This window comes from Carassius auratus, chromosome 27 (genome assembly GCF_003368295.1).
Source record: "Carassius auratus strain Wakin chromosome 27, ASM336829v1, whole genome shotgun sequence".
Taxonomy (NCBI): Eukaryota; Metazoa; Chordata; class Actinopteri; order Cypriniformes; family Cyprinidae; genus Carassius; species Carassius auratus.
Genome location: NC_039269.1, coordinates 8206967 through 8230993, shown reverse-complemented (window position 1 = coordinate 8230993; position 24027 = coordinate 8206967). Strand labels below are relative to the sequence as shown.

The window sequence follows — 24027 nt, the reverse complement described above, 5'->3', positions numbered from 1 at the left end:
TACTTATTACAACCATTTACAATAACTGAGCGATTTCAATGCTTCAAAATATAACAAAAAGATGATTTTTGTAACCTTTTGATGACCGAAAATCTATGCAGACAATCATCAAGCAGACATGATGTTATCATAGAAAACAAGTCTGAGAAAATGACTTAACCCAAAGTAACCACAGCTGTTGCTGACAATTTAGTGGCAAAAGAACATAAATGTTACCATAATGCATTATTTAATAAGTTACACCAGATTTTTCTACAATATTGTGCCGTCTCAAACACCACATGGAATGAAAATTCATGACAGAACACAATATACTGGATCTTGACATGCATCACATCTAACTGTAATCTAAGCTACAGATTTTTATATTTATCAGTATGTGAAAACTGCAGTTAATGTGGTATGAGATTCTGTCAAGAACATTACAAATTTTTAAATAAAAAAATAACGGGAAAAACACCATCCACTGTTCCAGTTAAAAGCAAAAGCAGCTCTGAAAAATGTCACATCTCTGTACTGCTTAAGCGGCATCTATTCAGCTGAGTCAAATAACTTGCAACAAGGTTATACCACGAGACGAGCATGACTCATATCCAAAACTAAACAAGTGGCGAAAACAAGCACACCTGACACACAGTAAAAGCACTGCAGGAAGACCAAAGCACTTTTTCCATTCAGATCTACTCTTTACTCAACTGCTCAGAATTTCTAGATAAAACGAAACCTTTTACATATGAAGTGAGCACCTGCCACCACTGAACTCAAAGCATCTACAAGTTTGCTGCGAGAGGCAGATGATGCATGAACTGTTCAAGCATATGAAAGGTGGAAAGGTTTAATATTTGTAAAAAAGGCTATGGGTTTCTATTTTTCTAACTGTATTTAAATCTCTCCTTCTACATGTTGAGACATGTACATACTCAGACCACTTCACCTGAGCGAATTAGCGTCCAGAAACCTTGACCACGTGATCCCCCCCGCCCTCACAGTGACTGAAGATCAGTGCAGGGGGATACAGGTCGAAGCCTTAAGTTACTTCATTATCATTGTTTCTGGACTGTTTAAAGATCGCCTTTTGGACAAAGTGTTGTGTGTGAATGCAAAAGTATGTTTTAATAGCTTATTATAGAGTCGATGAGAGATTTATTCACGTCTGTATACAAGTTAATATGTCCGTGAGGTAACGATGTCTATGTGTATGCGTGCATTTATAATTCGCGTGTAACATTGTAAACATTGTAACCCGTTGTTTGTATGCTTATATACATATCTGGTGAATGCTAGAGTAACATATGTTGTTATCAGTACAAGTTAAGTTCCCGTTTGAAACAGGGTTCGCTGCATTTCTTTATATCTAACGAGTATACTGTTAAAATATAACTGTCTAAGCGCATGCGCTCTCGTAGCTCAGACTGAGTGGCGCTTCATAAGCGTCCCGGCTCTAATAGGGTGTCAAGTTACAAATGTGCGCTGCTTATAATATAAGAATTACAGCCTGCCTTGTATTCTACATTTCTTTTTGCTAATAATGTTCATATTGATGTTTAATTATCAAGTTTAATTTACTGTGCTGTGTTATTGCCAGTTTGTTATAATTTATTTTTACTATTATCATGTATATTATGTATATTTATGTTTATGTCTTTGGTTTATATTTTTGTAGAAAAACCACAACCACGACCAAACCATCTGTTGAGTGGTGACAATAAATGGGTTATTTCCAGAAAAGTGCATCTTCATTTCGTCTCTAATCGGACAGTCTTTGGTGGGTCAGCACCCTGATCTGGCAACTTGTGTCTTATAACACTACCAAGCAAACAAACTAATTTACATGGTCCTTCGAGCCGGATCCTGGACTTGCCAAAGAGATAGAAGATGTCACAACATGAAGAGGATGAGCCAACTGTGCAAGTCAGGAGGAAAACTGTCCTTCCCGCACGTTATGATGAGTATGATCTCACTGGATTCACCCTCCCTAAGCATGATACACAACCCATGTCACCACTCGTACATTCAAGTAGACTGGCTGAAGGCGACGAAGCAGAAGAAGGCGCAAGTGGCTTTACTCCATTGTTACCAGGTTATGAAGTAGACAGTCCGCTACAGTGGTCTGGTGACGAGTATGATTCTGCATCAGAGATCATAAGGAGAGAGAATAAGGATCTCCGCATAGCCCTGCAAATGATACAGCAGGAAAGAAACACATTCCAGAATGCAAATGACCAACACATAAAGGAGCTTTCTCAGCTCAAGCAACAGATGAAGCAGCTACAAATTCAGATGGATCAACAACGTCCAGGAAATCAGCCACCTTCACCTGTTGCCCTTCCAAGGAAGCATAGCTCCAGTCGTCCTATACCTGCACCACGTGTCCAGCCACAGGCACATTCTGTGGAAATGGGAAGCAAACCTGTACCAGCTCAACGCATTAGGCTACAAATGGAGCATCAGACTCAAAACAAGTTTCAAAGCTCAACTCCAGTATCCGCCCCCCTTACAAAACAGAGTGCCTCCTACAATTATATGCCACAAACGGGTCAGAGATCCGACGTGCAATATTCCCATGGAGAGGACCCATCTAATTCTCCATATAAGGACTCTCAAGACACTGCCAGGCATCCACAAATACAATGCCGCTCGCTCACTCCATCACCTCCGCCTGAGCAAGAACTGATGTATCGAGGTCCAACTCCTACGATCCCTGACTTCATACATCCCAACCCAAGAGAGTTCTCGCGGCTGAAAATTGCTCTGGAGAATGTCCTCCCAGCTAATACAACAGAAAGATTCAAATTTCAGATACTGATGGACCATCTGAAGTTAGAGGAGGCTTTACTAATTGCTGACTCATACTGTCATTCTCAACATCCTTACACAAGAACAATGGCCGCTTTAGACCAACAGTATGGCCAGCCACATCAACTGGCTCTCCAGCGCATTGCCGAGTTAATGGATGGCCCAAGCATAGCTAGTGGAGATCAGAAGGCATTTCGTCTTTTCGCTCTTAAAGTACGTTCACTAGTTGGCATGCTAGAGTAGTTAGGCAGGAAGGGCGCTCACGAGTTACAATGTGGTTCTCATGTGTCTCGGCTGCTTGGAAAGCTTCCCCACGACCTGAGATCAGGGTTTCGGAGGTTTGCACATCCACATCGTGTACCCATCCCTACTCTTCTGGATCTTGCAGAATGGCTGGAGTTCGAAATTGAAGTTCAAGAGGACACTACAAGGTTCGTAAGCAATCAACGCAAAGGACCCTCAACACGAACACGAGAGACTTTCAGAGACTCTAAGCCAGCCACTAAAGGCACCACAATTTTTCTGGGTACTGAGAAGGTGAATTCTGAGTCTACACTATCTACTCCACCATCTACCAGTTCTCTGAGGCCCTACTGCCCCTACTGTGATAACAGTAAGCACTCCCTTAACAACTGCAGCAACTTCAAACGGCTTACTAAGGAGCAAAAACAAAGCTGGGTCAAAGACAATAATAGATGCTGGCGTTGTGGCAGAACTCACAAGTCTGCAGAATGTAACCTGAAGATGCGCTGCAGACAGTGCAGCAGTCGACACCTTATGGTTCTGCATGACATCAGTGTTGGTAAGCCAGAGAATCCAAAGTTTGTTAAGGATGAAACTGCTGATACCAACAGCTGTCTATTCAATACCATGAATGAGATTCTCCTGATTCATAAACCGCCTACCAGCAGGAAGGTTCTACTTAAAATCAGCAAAGTGATTCTCAGAAATGGCAAGAAAAGGTTGAACGCATACGCAATCCAGGATGATGGATCGGAAAGAACTATCCTCCTTCACAGTGCAGCACAGCAGTTAGGCCTCAAAGGTCACCCTGAAGATCTCCCACTCAGAACAATCAGGCAGGAGCTACAAGTGCTCAGAGGAGCAGCAGTCTCATTTGTGATCTCACCAATTGCTCAGCCGACTAAAAGGTATTACATCAAAGGTGCTTTCACTGCTCAACAGTTAAGCTTAGCAGAACATTCACACCCAGTGAAGACTCTGAGGGAGAGATATCAGCACCTTAAAGGACTTCCACTGCATGACTTTGAAGCGGTCTGTCCTGTGTTGCTCATTGGTTCAGATTATCTCCATCTAATCACTCCTGTAGAACCAGTTAGGCTAGGACCACCAGGGGGACCAGCTGCCATAAAGACACGACTTGGCTGGACATTACAGGGTCCGATCCAACACTTACGGAAGGACATGACTGAACAACACTGTCTCTTTACTGCAGTCTCATTCCCGGAAGCTGATCTCTACAGGCAAGTAGAGAAATTATGGCAGATGGACTTACTACCCTGGCGTAACGAAAAGATGTGTCTCAGATCCAAACAGGACCAAGAGGCAGTGGAGCTTCTTGAAAGGAAGACAGTAAGGGTTGAAGTGGAGGGCGTCAAACGATATGCAACCCCTCTCCTGCGTGTCAAGAACATGCCTGAACTGAAAGCACCAAAAGAAGCCGTCTTGTCGCAGCTGAGGGCCACTGAAAGGAGACTAGCCAAAAATCCCCAGCAAGCAGCCACTTATACCAAAGAGATTGCAAAACTGGTACAAGCAGGATATGTTAACAATTTACCTCAAGATGCTGTAACAGACACATTTGGCTCCTGGTACATCCCACACCACATGGTGCATCACAATGGGAAAAACAGGATAGTTTTCAACTGCTCGTTCCAATATCATGGACAAAACCTCAATGAGCTTCTGCTCCCAGGACCAGTGTTGGGGCCATCTCTACTTGCGGTGCTACTCAGATTCAGGGAACATTCCGTGGCAGTTAGCAGTGACATCAAGGGGATGTTCCACCAAGTTAGGCTGCTCCCAGAAGACAAACCACTATTGCGCTTCCTCTGGAGAGACCTAAATGCACAAGAACTACCCAGTGTGTACGAATGGCAAGTCCTTCCTTTCGGCACCACTTGCAGCCCCTGCTGCGCCGTCTTTGCACTCCAGAAACATGCCATTGATCATAGCCAGCCAGGAGATGATGTCCGTAATTCTGTGCTGAAATCCTTTTATGTAGATAACTGCTTACAAAGCTTCACTTCAGCAGAAGAGGCAAAATGCTTTGTTGACAGAATCAGGACCCTGCTGGCAGATGGAGGCTTTGAGTTGAGGCAGTGGTCCAGCAATGCCCCTTCAACGATAAGTCACCTGCCCCACGACACTATATCAGACAGTGCAGAACTCTGGATTTCGCAAGGCCGTACGGACATCCATGAATCAACCTTGGGGCTCCTCTGGAACCATCAGTCTGATACACTCTCCTACAAATACCGTGCTAAGGACAGTTGTGAGACCACCATGCGCAACATATATAAAGTGCTGGCCAGCCAGTACGACCCGTTAGGTTACCTCATCCCGTATACCACTCGCGCCAAGATCATTGTACAACATCTGTGGGATAAAAAACGGGATTGGGATGATCCACACTTGCCTGCAGATCTGTTACAAGCCTGGACTAAGTGGGAGGAGGAGCTACCAGCCCTACAAAATATTGTTCTTCCTCGGTGTTACTGTAGCCCCATCAAAGACACAGCAACGAGCCTAAGAGACATTCATGTTTTCTGTGATGCCTCTGAACGTGCATATGGCTCCGTGGCATATCTTCGAACAGAGGACCAACATGGGCAAACAGAGGTGGCTTTCCTAACAGCCAGATCCCGTGTAGCACCAAAAAAACAACAGTCTGTTCCACGACTGGAATTATGCGCTGCACTGACTGGAGCTCAACTTGCCAAAGTACTCCAAACCGAGTTGAACCTACCCATACGCCAAACGATCTTGTGGACTGACTCTACCACCGTCCTCACATGGTTACAATCCGATTCATGCCGGTTCAAAGTATTTGTGGGGACTCGGGTTGCAGAGATCCAGGATCTCACAGAGAAACACAGCTGGAGATATGTACCCTCCGCAAACAATCCAGCTGATGACATCACTCGGGGAAGGAGTCTTTGTGAGCTTGGCCCAGAAAGTCACTGGTACCACGGACCACTCTTCCTGAAAAATCCACCTAATCTGTGGCCGGAATGCCCCACTTCAAAGGAGCTAGACAATAATGAGCTTCGTAAGGTTGGTACCTGCACTCTAGTATGTTTCACATATTCTGATTTCAGTCAGTTTAAGACTCTCGAGGAGCTAATCGAGTCCATAGCTCTTCAAGGGTCTACTGATAGTAATCCCACAGCTAGTGACTACAGAAGAGCTGAGATTAGTGTTCTGCAGCAAGCACAGCAGGAATGTTTTCCATCAGACTTAGAGCAACTGAGGACTGGTAAACCACTTGCGTGCAACAGCAGACTAAGAGCATTAGCCCCAGAACTTGATGGAGAATCCCAATTAATCCGAGTCGGTGGACGTTTACGACATAGTCCCTACCTGGAGCCCAACAACATGCACCCTATTGTACTGGATCCAAGACACCCAATCACGAAACTTATCATCCAAAATTGTGATTCAAAACTTTGTCATCCAGGTCCTGAGAGGGTGTTCGCTGAACTCCGCCGTAAGTACTGGGTTCTGCGTGGAAGAGAGGCTATCAAGCGTTTGCAACGAGAGTGTGTGCAGTGTCAGAGATGGAGGAACAAACCAGAGGTGCCTAAAATGGCGGACCTTCCCCCAGCAAGACTGCGTCTTTTCCAGCCCGCCTTTTACTCCACTGGCGTGGACTGCTTCGGTCCTTACACTATTAGAACAGGTCGGCGCAGTGAGAAGAAATGGGGAATAATATTCAAATGCCTCACCACTAGAGCAGTCTACATCGACATCCTCCACAGTCTGGAAACTGACTCCTTCCTTATGGCTCTCAGGCGGTTCACAGCTAGACGGGGAAAACCCCATGAACTTCTGTCAGACCAAGGCACGAACTTCAGAGGAGGTGAGAGAGAGCTAAGGGAAGCCTTTACAGCTCTTGGCCCAGATCTGCCGAGACAATTGGCCAAACAGCAGATCAAATTCCAATTCAATCCACCAAATTCACCACACTTTGGAGGCTGTTGGGAGCGAGAAATTCGCTCTTTGAAAAACGCACTGATGGTGACTCTAGGAACTCAATCAGTAACCTTTGAGGTTCTTCAAACCGTGCTGGTAGAGATTGAGGGAATTTTGAATTCCAAACCACTGGGATATACATCATGTAATGCTTCAGATCCTGACCCTATTACTCCAAATTGCTTTCTAATGGGGCGGCCGGATGCATCACTCCCCCTGACAGTATACCCACAGTCGGAACTGATCAGTCGGCGTCGATGGCGCCACAGCCAAATTCTTGCGGACCAATTTTGGAGACATTATGTCAAATTCTACCTCCCTGGTCTTCAAGGTCGTCAAAAATGGCAAAGGGATACTCCAGACATCCAGGTTGGCACTGCGGTGCTGATCATTGACCCGCAACTACCCAGAGCTCTCTGGCCCGTAGGGAAGGTGTCAGAAGTATACCCTGGAGCTGACACCAGAGTGAGGACAGCCAAAGTTCAAGTGGGAGATAGGGCTTACACTAGACCAGTCGCACGCCTTATACAATTACCTGCCATTCCTGATTAAAGTAATTGTAAATCCAACCAATAAAATAAGCCTTTTCGTATAAGTACATATTTCCTTATGGAAATCTGGGGGCGGCTGTAAAAAAGGCTATGGGTTTCTATTTTTCTAACTGTATTTAAATCTCTCCTTCTACATGTTGAGACATGTACATACTCAGACCACTTCACCTGAGCGAATTAGCGTCCAGAAACCTTGACCACGTGATCCCCCCCGCCCTCACAGTGACTGAAGATCAGTGCAGGGGGATACAGGTCGAAGCCTTAAGTTACTTCATTATCATTGTTTCTGGACTGTTTAAAGATCGCCTTTTGGACAAAGTGTTGTGTGTGAATGCAAAAGTATGTTTTAATAGCTTATTATAGAGTCGATGAGAGATTTATTCACGTCTGTATACAAGTTAATATGTCCGTGAGGTAACGATGTCTATGTGTATGCGTGCATTTATAATTCGCGTGTAACATTGTAAACATTGTAACCCGTTGTTTGTATGCTTATATACATATCTGGTGAATGCTAGAGTAACATATGTTGTTATCAGTACAAGTTAAGTTCCCGTTTGAAACAGGGTTCGCTGCATTTCTTTATATCTAACGAGTATACTGTTAAAATATAACTGTCTAAGCGCATGCGCTCTCGTAGCTCAGACTGAGTGGCGCTTCATAAGCGTCCCGGCTCTAATAGGGTGTCAAGTTACAAATGTGCGCTGCTTATAATATAAGAATTACAGCCTGCCTTGTATTCTACATTTCTTTTTGCTAATAATGTTCATATTGATGTTTAATTATCAAGTTTAATTTACTGTGCTGTGTTATTGCCAGTTTGTTATAATTTATTTTTACTATTATCATGTATATTATGTATATTTATGTTTATGTCTTTGGTTTATATTTTTGTAGAAAAACCACAACCACGACCAAACCATCTGTTGAGTGGTGACAATAAATGGGTTATTTCCAGAAAAGTGCATCTTCATTTCGTCTCTAATCGGACAGTCTTTGGTGGGTCAGCACCCTGATCTGGCAACTTGTGTCTTATAACACTACCAAGCAAACAAACTAATTTACAATATTTCTAAAAATTCATTTCTTAAAGGGATAGTTCATCCAAAGATGAAAATCCTGTCATCATTTACTCATCCTCCACTTGTCCAAACCTGCATGTCTAAAGAGTTGATGGTTGATGAGCTGTTTGGTTACCAAAATAAATATCTGCTTTTGTGCTCAACAGAAGAAACTCATACAGGTTTAGAACAGGTGGAGGGTGAGTAAATGATCACAGTTTCAATTTTGGGTGAAAGACCCCTCATCTTAAACTAGGCAAAAGTACATTTCCAGTTCTAAATGTTCAGGCGTACTGCTGGGAGTGGTGGGCTGCATGTTTGGAGAACAGGATGCCTGAGTGGAAGGGTTCTGCATTTCCCAAACAGATCCCGAGTCTGGCACTGACATGGTGCGTGTGACAGGAGGTAAAAGGCTCTGTTGCGGCTCTGGGGTTCTGCAGGGGCACACAAATCAAACTGTGAGATTGAGTCACAGACGCTCAACCGCAATACCAATGCAATGTAACACCACCCACCCTTTGAAGTATTAATATAATACATCCCTCTGTGAATGTGGCAAAGACTGAAAACAAAAGCCATTTAATCGCACCTGATCTTGAGCGCCTGATGGAGGAGGAGATTGAGCTGCTGCTGTTGTGGAGGAGGTGCAGAGCTTAAAACTTTCTGCTGAGCCAGAGCATACTGCTGCCTGGGTTAAATAAGATAATTTAATCAAGTCATCTATTTGCACCTCTTAAGAAATTAACATTCAGCAAGGATTCATTACATTTATAAAAAGATATATAGACTTTCATAAATGTTACAAAAGATTTCTATTCCATATAAATGCTGTTTTCTTAAAAGGTCTGTTAAACAAAGAATCATAAAAATGCATGAGGCTTTTAACAAAAATATTAAGACAACTGTTTTAACACTGGCAATAAGAAGTTTTTTGACCACTAAATTAGCATATTGAAATTAAAAACAGGTGTTTAAAATGTTTATGTATGTGAAATGTTATGTAATTATATTACGCATTTAGCACTTACGTAATAACATTTTACAATATTTCAGTTTTTATTGTATTTTTGATCGAATAAATGCCACCTTGGTGAGTACACTAAATGTAACCACAATCTACTTAACTAGAAAAAAACTTTAGTTCAACAAATGGTGCAAGTTTAGGGCAGAACAATGGAAGACAGAAGAGTGTAATGGAGATTTGGAATAGATCATTCTTTGCAGTTCATTCTGTCATCATACCTGAGTAAGTACTGATATTGCAGCTGCTGTAGCTGATACATATTTAGAGCATTGATCTCCTGTTGTCTCTTTATCCTCTCTTGATCTGCATCTCCCTATATAAAAACAGATCACAAACAAATCAAAACTTTTAGGATGCTGCAAAACTGGGGAAGGGGTCTGGCATTTCACAGAGACACATGAGAGTCTTATTACCAGTATGGGGGCTAGTGCGGGGCCTGATGTAAAGGGCACTCGCCCCCACAACTTAATCATTTCTCCCAGAGGCTGGAACATCTCGTCACAGCCTCGCTTCACCTGCAAGGTCATGGTGAAATAGCCTGCCTGAAACCACTCGGACATCTCCTGGTTATTAAACGGACCTGTGAAAAGAAATCGCCACGTTTATCCACCACACATGAGGATTGCACACAGAGTGAAACTTCATTTTCATTCGATTACATGTCATGTTTTCAACCGAGAGATCAAAGGCAGCCAAATTTTTATGTCAACAGTAAAAAAAAAAAAAAAAAAAAAAAAAATTGCACGCATGTCTGCACATTGCAAATGATTGAGATCTTATTATGTAAGTCTACTGCTGTGATCGGTTTCAGGCTTAACCTATAATAACACTTTACAAATTAATTCATTCTTATAACATTTTAGAAATGGCATCCTCAATAAAAACATCATGGAGATTTTTTTTAGCATAAGACATATCGATCTTTCTATAGATTTCTTCATATTTTATGAGGCAAGTAGCCGGTGCATTGTTGTAGCCTAATGCGTTCAAAGATAGCTCCCTAGCTTGTGAATCAGTGGATTATGTACATGAATTTGGTCACTGGTAAGTTCACTGACTCACTGCACATTGGGACAGTAATCACTCGAATTCCAGTTACATGACTACATACAGCATCAACGGAAAACATAGCAAAACGTCACTGCATTAATTAATAAACAACAGAGAAGACCAATCAAATTTTATATTATTTTTTATTCTCTTTAAAACATATTCTGTTACATGTTCTCACAAAAGTTCAGCCAAATATTAATCATAAATGTTAATTAAATGCGTTTAATTCCTGTCTAGCAATGTGAGTTTGTTGAAATATACAAAAAATTGTCTTTTCAAATCTTCTATCGCATGTCATTATATTTATTGAGTTGGCTCATGCGGTTTATGTTTCGTGCTCCAGAAATGTGACATTTCTGGTAAGGGAGCAAAGTGAGCGCCAATGCTCCTTACTGATCGGTCTCTATGGAGAAGACTCTTATTCCTCATCTAGTATTGTGTAGAGCCCTCAGAAGCTGCAGGGAAACTGTAATTTTGACCTTCAACCATTTGGTAGCTGTTGAAAACCACTATGAGGAGAATAATCCTGGACTGTTTTCATCAAAAAAACTATTTCTTTTTGACTGAATAAAGAAAGACAAACATCTTTGATGACATGGGGGTGACTACATTAATCACAAAATTTAAAACTGAAAGTTAACTAATCCTTTAATTATATGAAGAGTTATTAATATATACATTTTCTGCCCCATGTCTTGCTCTTGAATCATGCAGTCAAAAGAACGCACTCTAAAGGTGCACATGCACTAGTCCAGACTTCATCATCACGTAACGTGTACGCATGCACTCTGTTGGTGTTTTGCAAAATACTCTGTCAAATCACAGTTCATTAAAACATCTATCAAAATATTATTGTAGATGATATATATAGCCCTAGTTTGGATCCTGATTTCCCTACCTTGGATCTCTCCCTGTGGATCTTTGTAAAACCATTTGAATGCAGCCTCATGGGTAGTGGGAAGAGCTGTGGGTTTGTGACCAATCTTAGTTACCAAACGCTCATCGTCTACGCCACCATCCTGCAGGTATGCCACCATTTTCTCTGCTTCCTGTTACAATTTGAAAAAAAAAAAGGATGTGAACTTTGTCTAATTCATTCTCCACTGCAGCATTATAAAGCAGCTGATACACTTTATAATAGCTTTGCTGTGCAATTAACATTTTTTATTTATTTAAAGGGGTTATATGATGCGATTTTTCCTTTCCGTTTTTTGAGCGTTACAAGCTCTTGATGCATGAAGAAGATCTGTAAAGTTGCAAAGACTAAAGTCTCAAACCCAAAAAGATATTCTTTATCAAAATTTAGACTCTACCATGTCCACCTAAAATGGCTCATTCAAACACGCCCCCACATATCTACATCACTATGTGGAAGTATTTGCATAATGCCGCCCAAATGTTCACGCAAAGAAAGGTGGCGTGGTTTCATTAACCGCTGTTAGCGTTGAAGCAGCCATGTCAGGGAGATGCTGGGTGTATCTAGGCAAAAGCACTTTATTTGGCCCTCTGAAAGGAGATGCATTTAGGAATTTTCAAGATTACTTACAACAGAACACCACCACATTTTATGGACGACCATTTCGTGAACCAAGGAGAGGAGGTCATTCTGACTTTGCTACGACAATCTGGTGATTCTGAATCAGCTACAGTAAGTATGTTTTGTTATTAGTTAAAGTATTTGCTATCGAATGTTCAAATTGAGAGTTTTCCACATTGTGTGTGTGTGTGCGAGAGAGAGAGAGAGAGAGAGAGAGAGAGAGAGAGAGAGAGAGACGGTCACATAGTGGAGTCAGCTCCACTACAAGCTTCATCATTGTGTCTGTCACACCACTCTGTTCTTCTTTCAGGCTTGAACCAATGGTAAAACTAAGGACATTATTAACTGTATTCACATTTATTTTGAAAGATGAAGCTCATGATTATGGAAAGGGGTGTTACATTTCCGACAAGTGCTTGTGGTGTACGGCCAAGAACAATGCACTGGGCCAATTGGCCAATCAGAGCAGACTGTGCTTGTCGGATGGAGGGACTTTGTTGAAAACAACGCGTTTGAGAGAGCAGGGGCATAGAGGACCTACAATGATAATGTATAGCATTTGAAAAATAATGTGTTTTTTGAACAATAAAGCATGTCAACATATTCTGTTACAACAAATACACAAAATAACGACCTTTAAAGGGGGTGTGAAATGCTATTTCATGCATACTGAGTTTTTTACACTGTTAAAGAGTTGGATTCCCATGCTAAACATGGACAAAGTTTCAAAAATTAAGTTGGACGTTTGAAGGTAGTTTGTTCCCAAAATACTCCTTCCGGTTTGTCACAAGTTTCGGAAAGTTTTTTTCGAGTATGGCTCTGTGTGACGTTAGATGGAGCGGAATTTCCTTATATGGGTCCTGAGGCACTTCTGCCGGAAGAGCGCACGCTCCCGTATAGCAGAGCAATGAGAGGCTAAGCACATACAATCACTGATCAGAGCGATTCACTGATCAGAGCGAGAGCGTCGCGAAAAGTCACAAAAGGAGTGTGTTTTTGGTTGCCAAGGCAAGACAACCCTGCACAGATTACCAACAAAAAAAACAGCATTAAGGGACCAGTGGATGGAGTTTATTTTTACAGAGCATCAACGGAGTTGTGCAAGTGTTTTTGTTTGTTCCCTGCATTTCGAAGATGCTTGTTTTACAAACAAGGCCCCGTTTGACGACGGATTTGCGTATCGTTTATTTCTTAAGGATGATGCAATCCCAACGAAAAAGGGTCACGATCGTGTGTTGGAACCGCAGGCGGTGAGTAAAACTGCTTCAAATATCTCTGCCTCCTTGTTAGTTCGTCCGCCTCACATGCCGGAGACCCAGGTTCGAGCCCTGCTCGGAGCGAGTCGTTGCTGCTGCTGCTCTCGTTCAGTTTCAGCCTCGGGATCTGATTCTGGATCATAAATAAACAGCTGAATCTGACTGCAAGCCATGGTTTGTTTTGGATGATGGTTTTTCCCTCACAGTAATGTCACAGCTTCCACATGCTCTCAACGCAAAAGCTTACTGGCGCTCGTGATTCTTTAGCTCCGCCCACACGTCCACGCCTTCCAGAATCTTTCTCTTATGAATATAATAAAACTAAAGACTTTTTGGAGTTATGAAGAATGCAGTACTACTCTATAGGTACTCAAGATTAACAGGATATTGTCTGAAAACGAGCATTTTACCCCCCCTTTAAAAAAGTATCATATGACCCCTTTAAGCACCAGCTTAATATTCAGATGCAACCACTGCTGTACATTAAACAGCCATTCAAACCTGCTCAAAGTGCTTGAGTCCCTCATACTCATCCATGTCAGAGGGCAGGGCAGAGGGACAGCCGACAAGGCCCACAATGCCTGTGGAGTGGGGGAGAGCAGGAGCCAAAGCCACTGGCATTTCCAAAGGCTTGATCTGCAGGGTTTGAGTGGGCACCGACTGAACGGGCAGCACTGAAGATGTTGGGACCGGAAGATCTGGAAGCAGAAGCAGGTTTTAACTAGAGATTCCTCAACTGAAAGCTACAGAACTTTATTTCCAAAAATATTTATTCACAAGTATATATTAAAAGTAAATATCAAACAATTAATCGCATCCAAAATACAAGTTTGTGTTTACACAATTAATATATGAGTTGGTATGGTTGTACTGTGTCTTTGTACTTATGTATATTTACATACAAACACATATGTATATATTTAAGAACAATATGACATATTTATATATAAATATTTATATATAATCTAAAATATAATATAAACATTTAAATGAATACACAAGTATTTTCTGTATATGTACCGTGTATACACAAACAAAAAATACAGTACACATACAAAATGTAAACAAAAACTTATTTTGGATGCAATTAATCATTTGAAAGCACTAGGTAAATATCATGTGATTATTACCTGGGAGTGTGTTTGTGACATGCGGTATGGAAATGGCCTCCACAATGCTATTTGGTAGAGTTGTGTGTAGTGGTGCTTTACTGAGTTCAGGTCTGAGTTCTGGTACCGTCGTTCTCTCCACTGGTCTTTCACTTTCTACAGCCTGCTCCGGGTGCACAGAGGGAATTGGAGCAGGGGTTGCAGCCTTGGGAGGCGTTACCACTGCTGGAAATGGAACAGCAACTGGGGATGGCTCGTCCGATTTACTACCTACTGTAAACAAAAAAAATTTTTTGATTAAAAACAGTGACAGATGATTGTTAAAGGGCTGTTGAGACATTAGCTGATATTGTGTAAGACTGAAGACTTCAAAATGGAAAAAAAAAATGTCCAGTCCCGTTGTAAACTTTGAGGTTTTTAAGATTTTAACATTTAAAGATTGTAAGAAAGAAGAAGAAACTTTTATTCATCAAAAAAATGTTTTATTAAAAGTGACTTTAAAGACATTTTTAATTCTATTCAAAGAACACTGATAAAGTATCATGTGATAATAGGAAATGTTTCTTGAGCAGAATATTAGAATGATTTCTGAAGACTGGAGTAATGGCTGCTGAAAAATCAGCTTTCCCATCAACAGAATAAAATACATTTTACAATATATTCAAATATAAAACATTTATTTTAAATTGCATTTCACAGTATTATTGATCAAATAAATTAAATTAAATACTTTAAATCAACAACTGAATAACTTGAAATCTGTTTTGGATTTCTAGAGTGCACCAATGAGACGACGTTCTCACCTTCATTTCGATCACTCTCACATCCTCCTCCCGTGTCAGTATCTTTGGTTTGTTCTGATTCACTGTCATCCTTTTCTGTGCATTCTTCATTCTCCTCCAGTGGCCGGAAGTCCAGCTCCGCCTCCTCCAGGATCGGCTCCTTAGGAGCTTTCTAAATGAGCAATTAGGAAAATTCACACATCAAAATACATTAATTAGGATCAGACATCCTCACTTATTACTCAGTAATATAGAATGAAGAATCAAAGATCAAGAACTCACTTCCAACGCCCTCACCTTAAGTGAGAGGAAGGCCCCAGAGGAGTCAAATGTCCCCGTCTCCTCCTCTGCATCTTCCAGACACCATTCTGGTAAACTGTCTCTTTCTTCTTCTACACTCCCGCTGCCTGACCGAGGCCTACGGTAACTGCCATCTTCACCCCTTGAGTCGAAAGGCAAGCGCCGACGTTGATCCGGGTGTTCCCGCCACCCTGCTGATCGCAGACCGTCTGCAAATGAGGAATTTCTTTGGATCACAAAAATTACTAATTAAGTAAACAAAGTCCTTGAAGAAAAAAATAGCGTGCAACAAACCTGGACTTGGAGGACACCATCGTTCATTTTCCCGACGAGAACCTGCAAGCCTCCAGCCCCCGTCATCATCCTCACCATTCTGCTCATCTCGAAATGTGCGCCAGTTGTCACTCTCTGAGCGAATAAACTCGTGCTTTCGAGCATTACCTGCACCAGAATCCTCATAGTTTGCCCTTACTTTTTGGAAGAAAAAAAAGAACAAGTAGTACACGTTGAATATTTGAAGCATTTATGATTGACTAAAAGCTCAAGAATGCCTTGCATTTATTATTCACTACTGTTGAAAAGTTTGATCTCAGTATGACTTTTTTAAGTGTTCAGACAGAAGTCTCTAATTCTCACTGTGTTAAGTCTAACCCTAAGGTGTCTAACCCTAAGGTTGGTAACCCTAAGGTTGTGGGATTCCAAGGTGTCCTTGAGCAAGGCAACAAACTCCAAACTGCTCCCTGGGCACAGCAACATAAATGGCTGCCCACTGCTCTGGGTGTGCGTTCACTACTATGTGTGCGCACTTTGGATGGGTTAAATGCAGAGCACGAATCCTGTGTATGGACCATCTGTATGGTATGTCGTCATCGTGATGTAATGTAAAAAAGAATACAGTAAAAAAAAAAATTATATTCTGAAATGTTACTTTAAAAAGTAATGTAAAGCTCATGTAAAACTCAGTTTTCTGCAGCCACCACTCCTCCTCCAGGGTCACATGATATTTAAAAATCAAAATCATTATAATATGCTACTCAAGAAATATTTTGCATAAATGTTGAAAACAGTCAAGTTGTTAACTATATTTGTGGAAAAAGTGATACTTTTTGGATAAAAAAACAAAAACAAGAACAGCATTTATTTAGAACAAAAAATATTCTGTAACAATGTAAAAAACTTTTACTGACATTTTTGATCACTTGAATGTATCCTTGCTAAACAAGTATTAATTTCTTTAATTGACTAACTTAAAGACTTACTTTTAAACGGTCTTGTAATTTTATATGTCTGTCAACAAAGAGAAGCACTTACTGTGATTGAGAGGAAAATGGGCTGGTGCTCCATCTATGGACAAAAAGATTCAGTTGGGTCAGAAGCAATACATAATGTGATGCATTACATCATGTCTCACTTTGTAGGGGAAAGTGGTGTCAGATGCGTCACTTTTTTATCACACAATCCATAAGTGCATTGAGATTTTGCATGTAAAAAGTGCTCATTACTTTTACATGCAATCTCTCAATTACAGGCAGCTGTATACGACCCCTTCTAAGAACATGGTGACAAATCTTATCCCACTCTCACTTATATTTTAAAAATCTAGCAAACTAACCTGGATCTTTTCGCCCTGGCTTTTCAAACCTTCTGTCTCCCCTGGGTAAGAAAGAGAAAATGATCAGGTTAACGTCAAACCAAATGTACAAAACACAGACAACTAATATATTTAATTTATGCCTCCTCTTTTTATTTCAGATCAGTACCTGGGCTATTATAATTATTTTTGGCACTCAAAGACCCAATATAATTCAAGTAAAATCCAAAAAAATAGTGTGACATTATCTACAACTCAATGACCAGATGCTTTCTTAACAGCGGTTTTCTCAGCGTTGTTATTTTTGTTGTGAATAAATTTTTTTAATGAGAGGACAGGCTGCATCAAGACATTTTCTGACAGTATACCGCTGCAAAGGTCTCTGAACCTTTTTTTAACACTAAGAAAGAACCAAAAAAATAATTTGGCCATATGCATTGCGAAACCTTTAGCCTGCATGTTACCTATCTGTAGCATGCTATAGATTTGCAATTGCTTACAGACAGTTTGTGCGGCAGGTGCTATTCATTTTGAATACCTCTCCTCCCAACTCTGGGAGCGATGCATCTCTCTTGCTCCACGGCCAAAACCTCCCTCCACATCATCAAAACTTCTTTGGTAAAACCCTCCATCTCCTCTGCCCCTCCCTGTCAAACAAACAAGAAAAGGGCTCATGAGCACATGCACTAGTCTCACCTTAATTCTGCATGACAAATTCAGTCTGTACTGAGACGACAACTACATAGGAAGGAAAATGTTACACACAGTCTGCACTCTGCTCTGGTTTAACAGAAAGTGCAGTATTTCCGCTTCTAGAACTGTATTTAGCTATTGCACATCTTTTGAGCAGGAAAAAAGGAAAGTCTGTGGTTGCAACGCAGCTAACCTCGCCCTCGTGAAGAACTTCGGCCTCTGGGTGCCCCTGTCACCGTCCCACCACCCCTTCCTGTCAGACGGAGTACTGCTGCACTGTTTACAGACATGGAGAAATTTCTCTGTGGAGACATACACACATGCAGAGGAAAGTAAGGGCCAATACATACATAGCTGCAAGCTCAGCAAGGGGTTGCGTGAGAGCAAGACAGCAAGTGGGCGTAATTCCTTATCCGTTTCGACCACAGCATGTGATAAAATGAGAATGCCACTACTTGAATATGTAGGCACAGCTTTTCATTGAAGTTTAGCCCAACTTCAGTTTCACAGAGAATAGAGAGATGCTGGAGAAAGCACCTCATTGACACTTCTAAACCATCTGCAAGTCTTCTGAGTAAACAGGTTAAATTCTCACCTGTTCCTCCTCTGTAAATGGGACTAATGCCAATGGTGGCAGGGGCTCCTCTTGTAAAATAGGTAGAAAGTCCTTATCATGAAGATCTACCGGAATCTAAAGGGGGAATAAAGTTTGGAAACATTTAAACCTGAATATGTAAACTGAACAAAATGCTTTTAGGTAAACGAGACTGAATGAAAATTTGTCCTAACCACGTTATCCTTTACATAAAGTGCTAGCATCTCTTCTCTCCCGTAGCGATAGTCTGCGAGTTTATACTTTGGCAATGCAGGTGAGAGCGGAGGGGAAGCCACACTGCTGCTACCCACTCCACCAGACAGGGCACGGAGCCTAGGACACAGCCGAGAGAAAACATGCTACGTCATCATCATATCATTAGACAGTAAACACAAATATTATATCTATGCTTCTAACATTAGGAATCTGTTATTTTATAATTACATAATGTAATTATATATTCTATACTTCTGTACTTAACAGCAATTAATCATATTTAACAAAGAATTTGTAACTATAAATATTTCACACACTGAAATTCAAAATTGATTTGCAAACAACAAAGACAGCATGTTTTTAAATAGTTCTTTAACGCCACTATTTTAATGAGTAAATATAACCATTTAACGTTACAGTAAAACTGATGCAATGATTTTTAACATGTAACTGGGCTAAAGTGTTAACTTGAATTAAAATTATAACTTAATTTAAGTGGACTTAAAAAACAAAAAATGTTCACAATGAAAACTGCAAGTATATAAAAAGGCCAAGAGGGTTTAAAAGCAGAAATGTGAAGCTTAACGCATTTACGCACTTTCAAATCAATGAAGATGTGCTGATGCGTTCTGTGATCAAAAAAAAAGTGCAAAAAAAAAACTACTAGTGAGAGAAACGATGAAATGCTTAACTTGTTAATCAATCGAGTTGTAAAATCAGTGACAATGTCCTGTATACATGTTTCCTGGGTTAAAATAATTTTGTTTAATTGACAGCTTGCCAGAAATAACGTCGATAGAGCTAAAGTTTCATTTTGCATAATCACTAAACTTCCAAAAACAGATAAAATAGGCTCTCAAAAATAATCCTGACTAAATCAGTGTACATTAGACAGAAACATTTATGAAATGTTATTAAGAAAAAAAATATTTACAAGCCTACATCAGACCCTGTTGCTGGTGAACAACACTCACCATTCTGGTCCGAAGTTAAGTGTCTGGGTTTCTGCCATTTTCCTTAAAAGTCTGAAGAAAATGAAAGACTATTAACAGCTCAGCACAAAAATATAAATTGACTTCAGTAAAAAAAAAAAATAATATATATATATATATATATATATATATATATATATATATATATATATAATAATAATATATAAAGGTTCAACATTCAAAGAATGAATAAACAGCAAAAACACTGAAATTGACATTTATGCTTTACATGCATACATACAGGATTGTACACAAAATATACATTAGGGCTGCACAATTAAGTGAAATTTAATCGCAAAGGCAATAAATCGTGATTAGGCAGAAGCTGCGATTGTCATGCGTATTTTTCAGTGAAGCACAGTTCTGTGATCAGCAGTAAACCTCCATCCAAAGGCCAACGGCCGCTTTTGCGCTGAAAATCCAAATATGCCCCGAAGAAGAAATCGCTGCAGGTGAATAAATAGAAGATTGAACTGCTTTCATTGATTCAACGTGACTAATAAACACACGACTACGGCAAAATATGGTTTACCTCAGTTCTTAATAGGGTTTCTAAAAAATGAACAGTAAACATCAGTTTACAAATGGTAAATTTATGAAAAGAAATTAGGAACCACGGGCCAGTATTTTAAACCTTTGGGGAAGTCTCATTTTTTAAACAATAACATGGCCATATAAAATGTTCTTAATTTTTCTGGCAATCAGATAAAGGCATAAAACAATTTAATTTCTCCTAATCAAATGGAAAAACCCTTTTATTTTTTGGGAAACAAAGTGCTGTACAAGAGAGGTTTACGGTTAAAATTGAAAAGAAAACAAATGTGATTATTTCTTTAAAAATAAAGAATTTTAAATATTTATTATTAGTAGTAGCATTGTTGTTACATTGAGTCTTAAGACTGCTAAATAATAATATAATTTATACAGTTTCTTCACATTTAAATAAACTTTTATTTTGACTGTTTGTCATGAGGAACTTGCAACCGCTGTGTATTTTATGACGGTAGTTTTGTCAAATTAAACTATAAAATGCTAATGAAGTGACTATCAGAGCAGCTGGGGATGAAATTTGTGTATTCATATCATCATGGCGAGACGACAGAGGTTAAAACACTGCAAGCTTCGTCTGCGCATATGTAAACAAAACATTAAATCATTTGTTCATTCTTTCATTCATTGTGGAATTATGGCACCTTTACGCATTATGTCAAATGCTTCCACAGATCCGATTGCCAGGCCCTAGTTCTTATTAGAATTTTCATCATCATAAAATGACAAATGATTTAGCTCATTTCACAATCCTACGATAATATATCATCTGCGACTATGAACGTGATTTTGCATAGCTTGTCGGAGAGCTACGACTGTGTAGTAAATGCTGCTCCACCTGAAAGCAGGTGATGGAGACTTACTACTAATCACAGAACCGCCTTTACAGACAAAATGTTCATGACAATCGCGATTAATCAACCTCGATTAATCGTTCAGCCTTGATTGCAACCAACTGTGTTTTGAGTGCAAGAGGAGTTCATGATGTGAGAACTACACCTACACACTTTGAAAAAGAGCACAAATAATATATATATTTTTTTTTTTAAACTAGCACACAAGGCATCAATGCTGAACATAACTTTCTACTTTTTGGGACATCCCCTTTGAATATGCAATTGCAAATACATACTCCCAATGCAAATACTCGCTAACGCTTATGAAAATACACAGGCGGATCAATTCCCCCGGAGTGACACCGTTTGCTCAAACATAGATGAAGCAAACACTTTCACAAAGCATGTGCATGATTTATTCAGTTTTTTAAAGTCCCAGGTAAGTATAATTACATATACACACAAAGTGCAACAAGTAAACCAACAAGTTTTCATACATCTTTACAACGGTGACACTGGCAGTAATGTATTTTTTGTATAATATTCTAGAGGTGACCCTCATCCGTTCGGCACCTTAAGTAACCCCCTTACTGTGACGAGAGCTATTTTAGGAACTCTCCCGATTAGGAAGGGCGTTCTCAGACATCTGTGCAACCCACGCTTCCCTTGACCACTATGTAATGCAACTAACTTTTTTCAAACTTGATTTGAACTGATCACATGAACATATTGTATATTGCACATGAATCTTGTCAGACCTGTCAAACAAGATGCATTTAACCTCAAGGGACAATGAGAGATATTTTTATTTTATTTGGGTCTTGATATATATTCTCTTCACAGCCACATTATGTAGCTGGCATAACGTCTATACAAAACAAACAGGAGCGACTTGCTGCTGCAGGGATTTAAACCACGTGCGCAGCCAAATGAGGAAATCCGATCCAGATTACACACGCTGCCCATTAAAAAACAAAAACTAACGTGCATATAAAAGGCAATTTAATCGGTTTATCTGATAGAAACCCACCAAATCATGCAATTATAAGGTTGCATCAGGTTACAAACAGGCATGCACAGTTCAAGTATTTAACACCAGTCAGGCAGGAGAAAAAAACTCGCAGTTGAACACAAAACTTAAGTCAATAAAGCTAGTTTTGGTTGAAAACAGATGGTCAACAGATTGCAGTTTTTACACAATTGGCATTGTACAGCCCCTTTTGAAATTTCACGGACTTAATAGGGTTACAAACAGGTGCATTAAATGATCGGTTTCCATCGCTGTGATATGTGTGGACGTTGCATTTGTGGTCTTTTAGAGGCGATCAGAAGGTCAGAAAAGATAACTGTAAATAAAATGTCAACATCAGCTGTGGCTTGACCAGTCTAGAAGGTTTGTTTAAGGGACCATGTGTAATTGATCCGTGTCGTGGCCTAACATGTTTTTATTCCCGCACACCTCAAAAGACCGATAAATGTCAGTTTAAGGTTTCAATGACCACGTCACTGTCGGTACATGCCTTCATACTCCCATTAAGCACAGGCTAGACGTAGAAAACGCCAATAAATCCTTTTAGATGAAATATGTACTACTGAAATCACTGCTGCAGATGCCATATAACGTTACCCGTTTAAAGAGGAGTTTAATAAAGGTAAAATATCCTAGCCTGACTATCGCTGGACGTTCAACTTTCTGACTTCAAACTCCTAAGTTACCAACTTTAAGCCAGCGCACGCAGCCCTGCGAAATTTACGAACTTTCAAAAACTGTCGGTATAAAATATGGACAGGAGCGCATAAGCACATCGAAGTAAAGGTGTAACTTAAGTGAGTTGATACCAGTTTTAATCCGTGCGGCCTGTGCTCACTGTCTCCAGCCACACCGCATTCCACTACAGCTGCCTACGGATAGCTGATAGCATCATCAGCGGTAGGCCGGTCTAATCGAGCCCAGTGCTTCCAGGCCTAAAAACCATGCGGGCTAGAATAGCGTCGTTCCGTTAAACTGGGGCGGGTCTATGTTACTGAGAGTTAGCGAAGGAATATTTAAGTTTTATTTTAGAGCAAATCCGTGTACGCCGGGCCCGCTGTCTTACCTCTGCTTTTACTGACAGCGCTGAATTTGTGTGCGAGTGGCGTCTCTCGTTTCGTATCCACAAGATGGCTGAACCTGGGTCACGTGACAACACGTATGCCGAAAATTGCCCGGATGAGAGCGTGCGTGCTGACAGCAGCAGATCCGAAAGCGCGCTCGCGCCCCCACATATACATAATGCTTCCACACACTGCAGATGGAACTTTTAAATGAAAAAATTGTTATGACCTACACGAATCTGTCCATCATTACATTTGCCATAGTTTTTATAGTTTTATATATTTTTTTATATATGAACATTCACATTACTCTACCCTAGAAATAGTTTATTTAGGCTACATAAATGTATTTTACTAATTTAAATAATAAAACGTGCTTTTATATATATGTATAAAATTTTTTTTAGAAATAGCCTATTCATATTAATAGCCTATGCAGTAGCTCTTGTATTTAGTTTTTGCATAATTCATATTATTCATATAATAACCTACAAGCTTATGTAGCCTATTTTGTTTTGAGATCTTGTTCTAAAGCCTTAAAGACTAAAACTTCACCCAAATCTTAGCACTAATCCTTAATGACCAGTTTTGGCTTCTTTTTCAGTTTCAGTTTTTTTTTTAAAGTGAATATGATTACCTGTTACATAACTAAATTAGGTTTTGTGGAATTTAAACAAATCTCTAGTAATTAAAAAATATGTTATTGTATGATGTTATGTTATTTTATTTTATGCAGGGTTTGTTCCCCAAAAGTAGCTAGGCCTGTTGCTAGATTAT

At 40.1% G+C, this 24027-nt stretch overlaps 2 protein-coding genes across 5 annotated transcripts in view; one reads left to right on the top strand and one right to left on the bottom strand.

Annotated features, from left to right (window-relative positions):
- Positions 1 to 23373, bottom strand: part of gigyf2 (GRB10 interacting GYF protein 2) — a 31357-nt gene extending 7984 nt beyond the window's left edge. Inside the window, exons 1-18 of one of the 3 annotated variants that reach the window (XM_026205639.1) lie at positions 23253 to 23373; positions 19754 to 19804; positions 18758 to 18896; positions 18564 to 18659; positions 18162 to 18270; positions 17814 to 17922; positions 17297 to 17337; positions 16996 to 17028; positions 15979 to 16155; positions 15667 to 15893; positions 15406 to 15556; positions 14624 to 14875; positions 13995 to 14191; positions 11599 to 11749; positions 10061 to 10227; positions 9866 to 9960; positions 9213 to 9311; positions 8918 to 9057 (exon numbers count right to left, since the gene is read on the bottom strand). In XM_026205639.1, coding sequence (XP_026061424.1) covers positions 8918 to 9057; positions 9213 to 9311; positions 9866 to 9960; positions 10061 to 10227; positions 11599 to 11749; positions 13995 to 14191; positions 14624 to 14875; positions 15406 to 15556; positions 15667 to 15893; positions 15979 to 16155; positions 16996 to 17028; positions 17297 to 17337; positions 17814 to 17922; positions 18162 to 18270; positions 18564 to 18659; positions 18758 to 18896; positions 19754 to 19791 — 2221 coding nt within the window. In that variant the 5' untranslated portion in view covers positions 19792 to 19804; positions 23253 to 23373. The remainder of the gene's footprint in view (positions 1 to 8917; positions 9058 to 9212; positions 9312 to 9865; positions 9961 to 10060; positions 10228 to 11598; positions 11750 to 13994; positions 14192 to 14623; positions 14876 to 15405; positions 15557 to 15666; positions 15894 to 15978; positions 16156 to 16995; positions 17029 to 17296; positions 17338 to 17813; positions 17923 to 18161; positions 18271 to 18563; positions 18660 to 18757; positions 18897 to 19753; positions 19805 to 23252) is intronic. The other 2 variants (XM_026205640.1, XM_026205641.1) reach the window with 2 other exon arrangements.
- On the top strand, positions 860 to 8911 carry LOC113045324 (uncharacterized). Of its 2 annotated transcripts, XM_026205637.1 has the most exons (3): positions 860 to 1105; positions 1664 to 7901; positions 8460 to 8911. In XM_026205637.1, the coding sequence occupies exon 2, from the start codon at positions 3541 to 3543 to the stop codon at positions 7561 to 7563; it is 4023 nt and encodes a 1340-aa protein (XP_026061422.1). In that variant the 5' UTR covers positions 860 to 1105; positions 1664 to 3540; the 3' UTR covers positions 7564 to 7901; positions 8460 to 8911. The 2 variants fall into 2 exon arrangements, with proteins under 2 accessions (XP_026061422.1, XP_026061423.1); XM_026205638.1 differs by lacking the exon at positions 860 to 1105 and having other exon boundaries at positions 1270 to 7901.
- Positions 23374 to 24027: the final 654 nt, after the last annotated feature.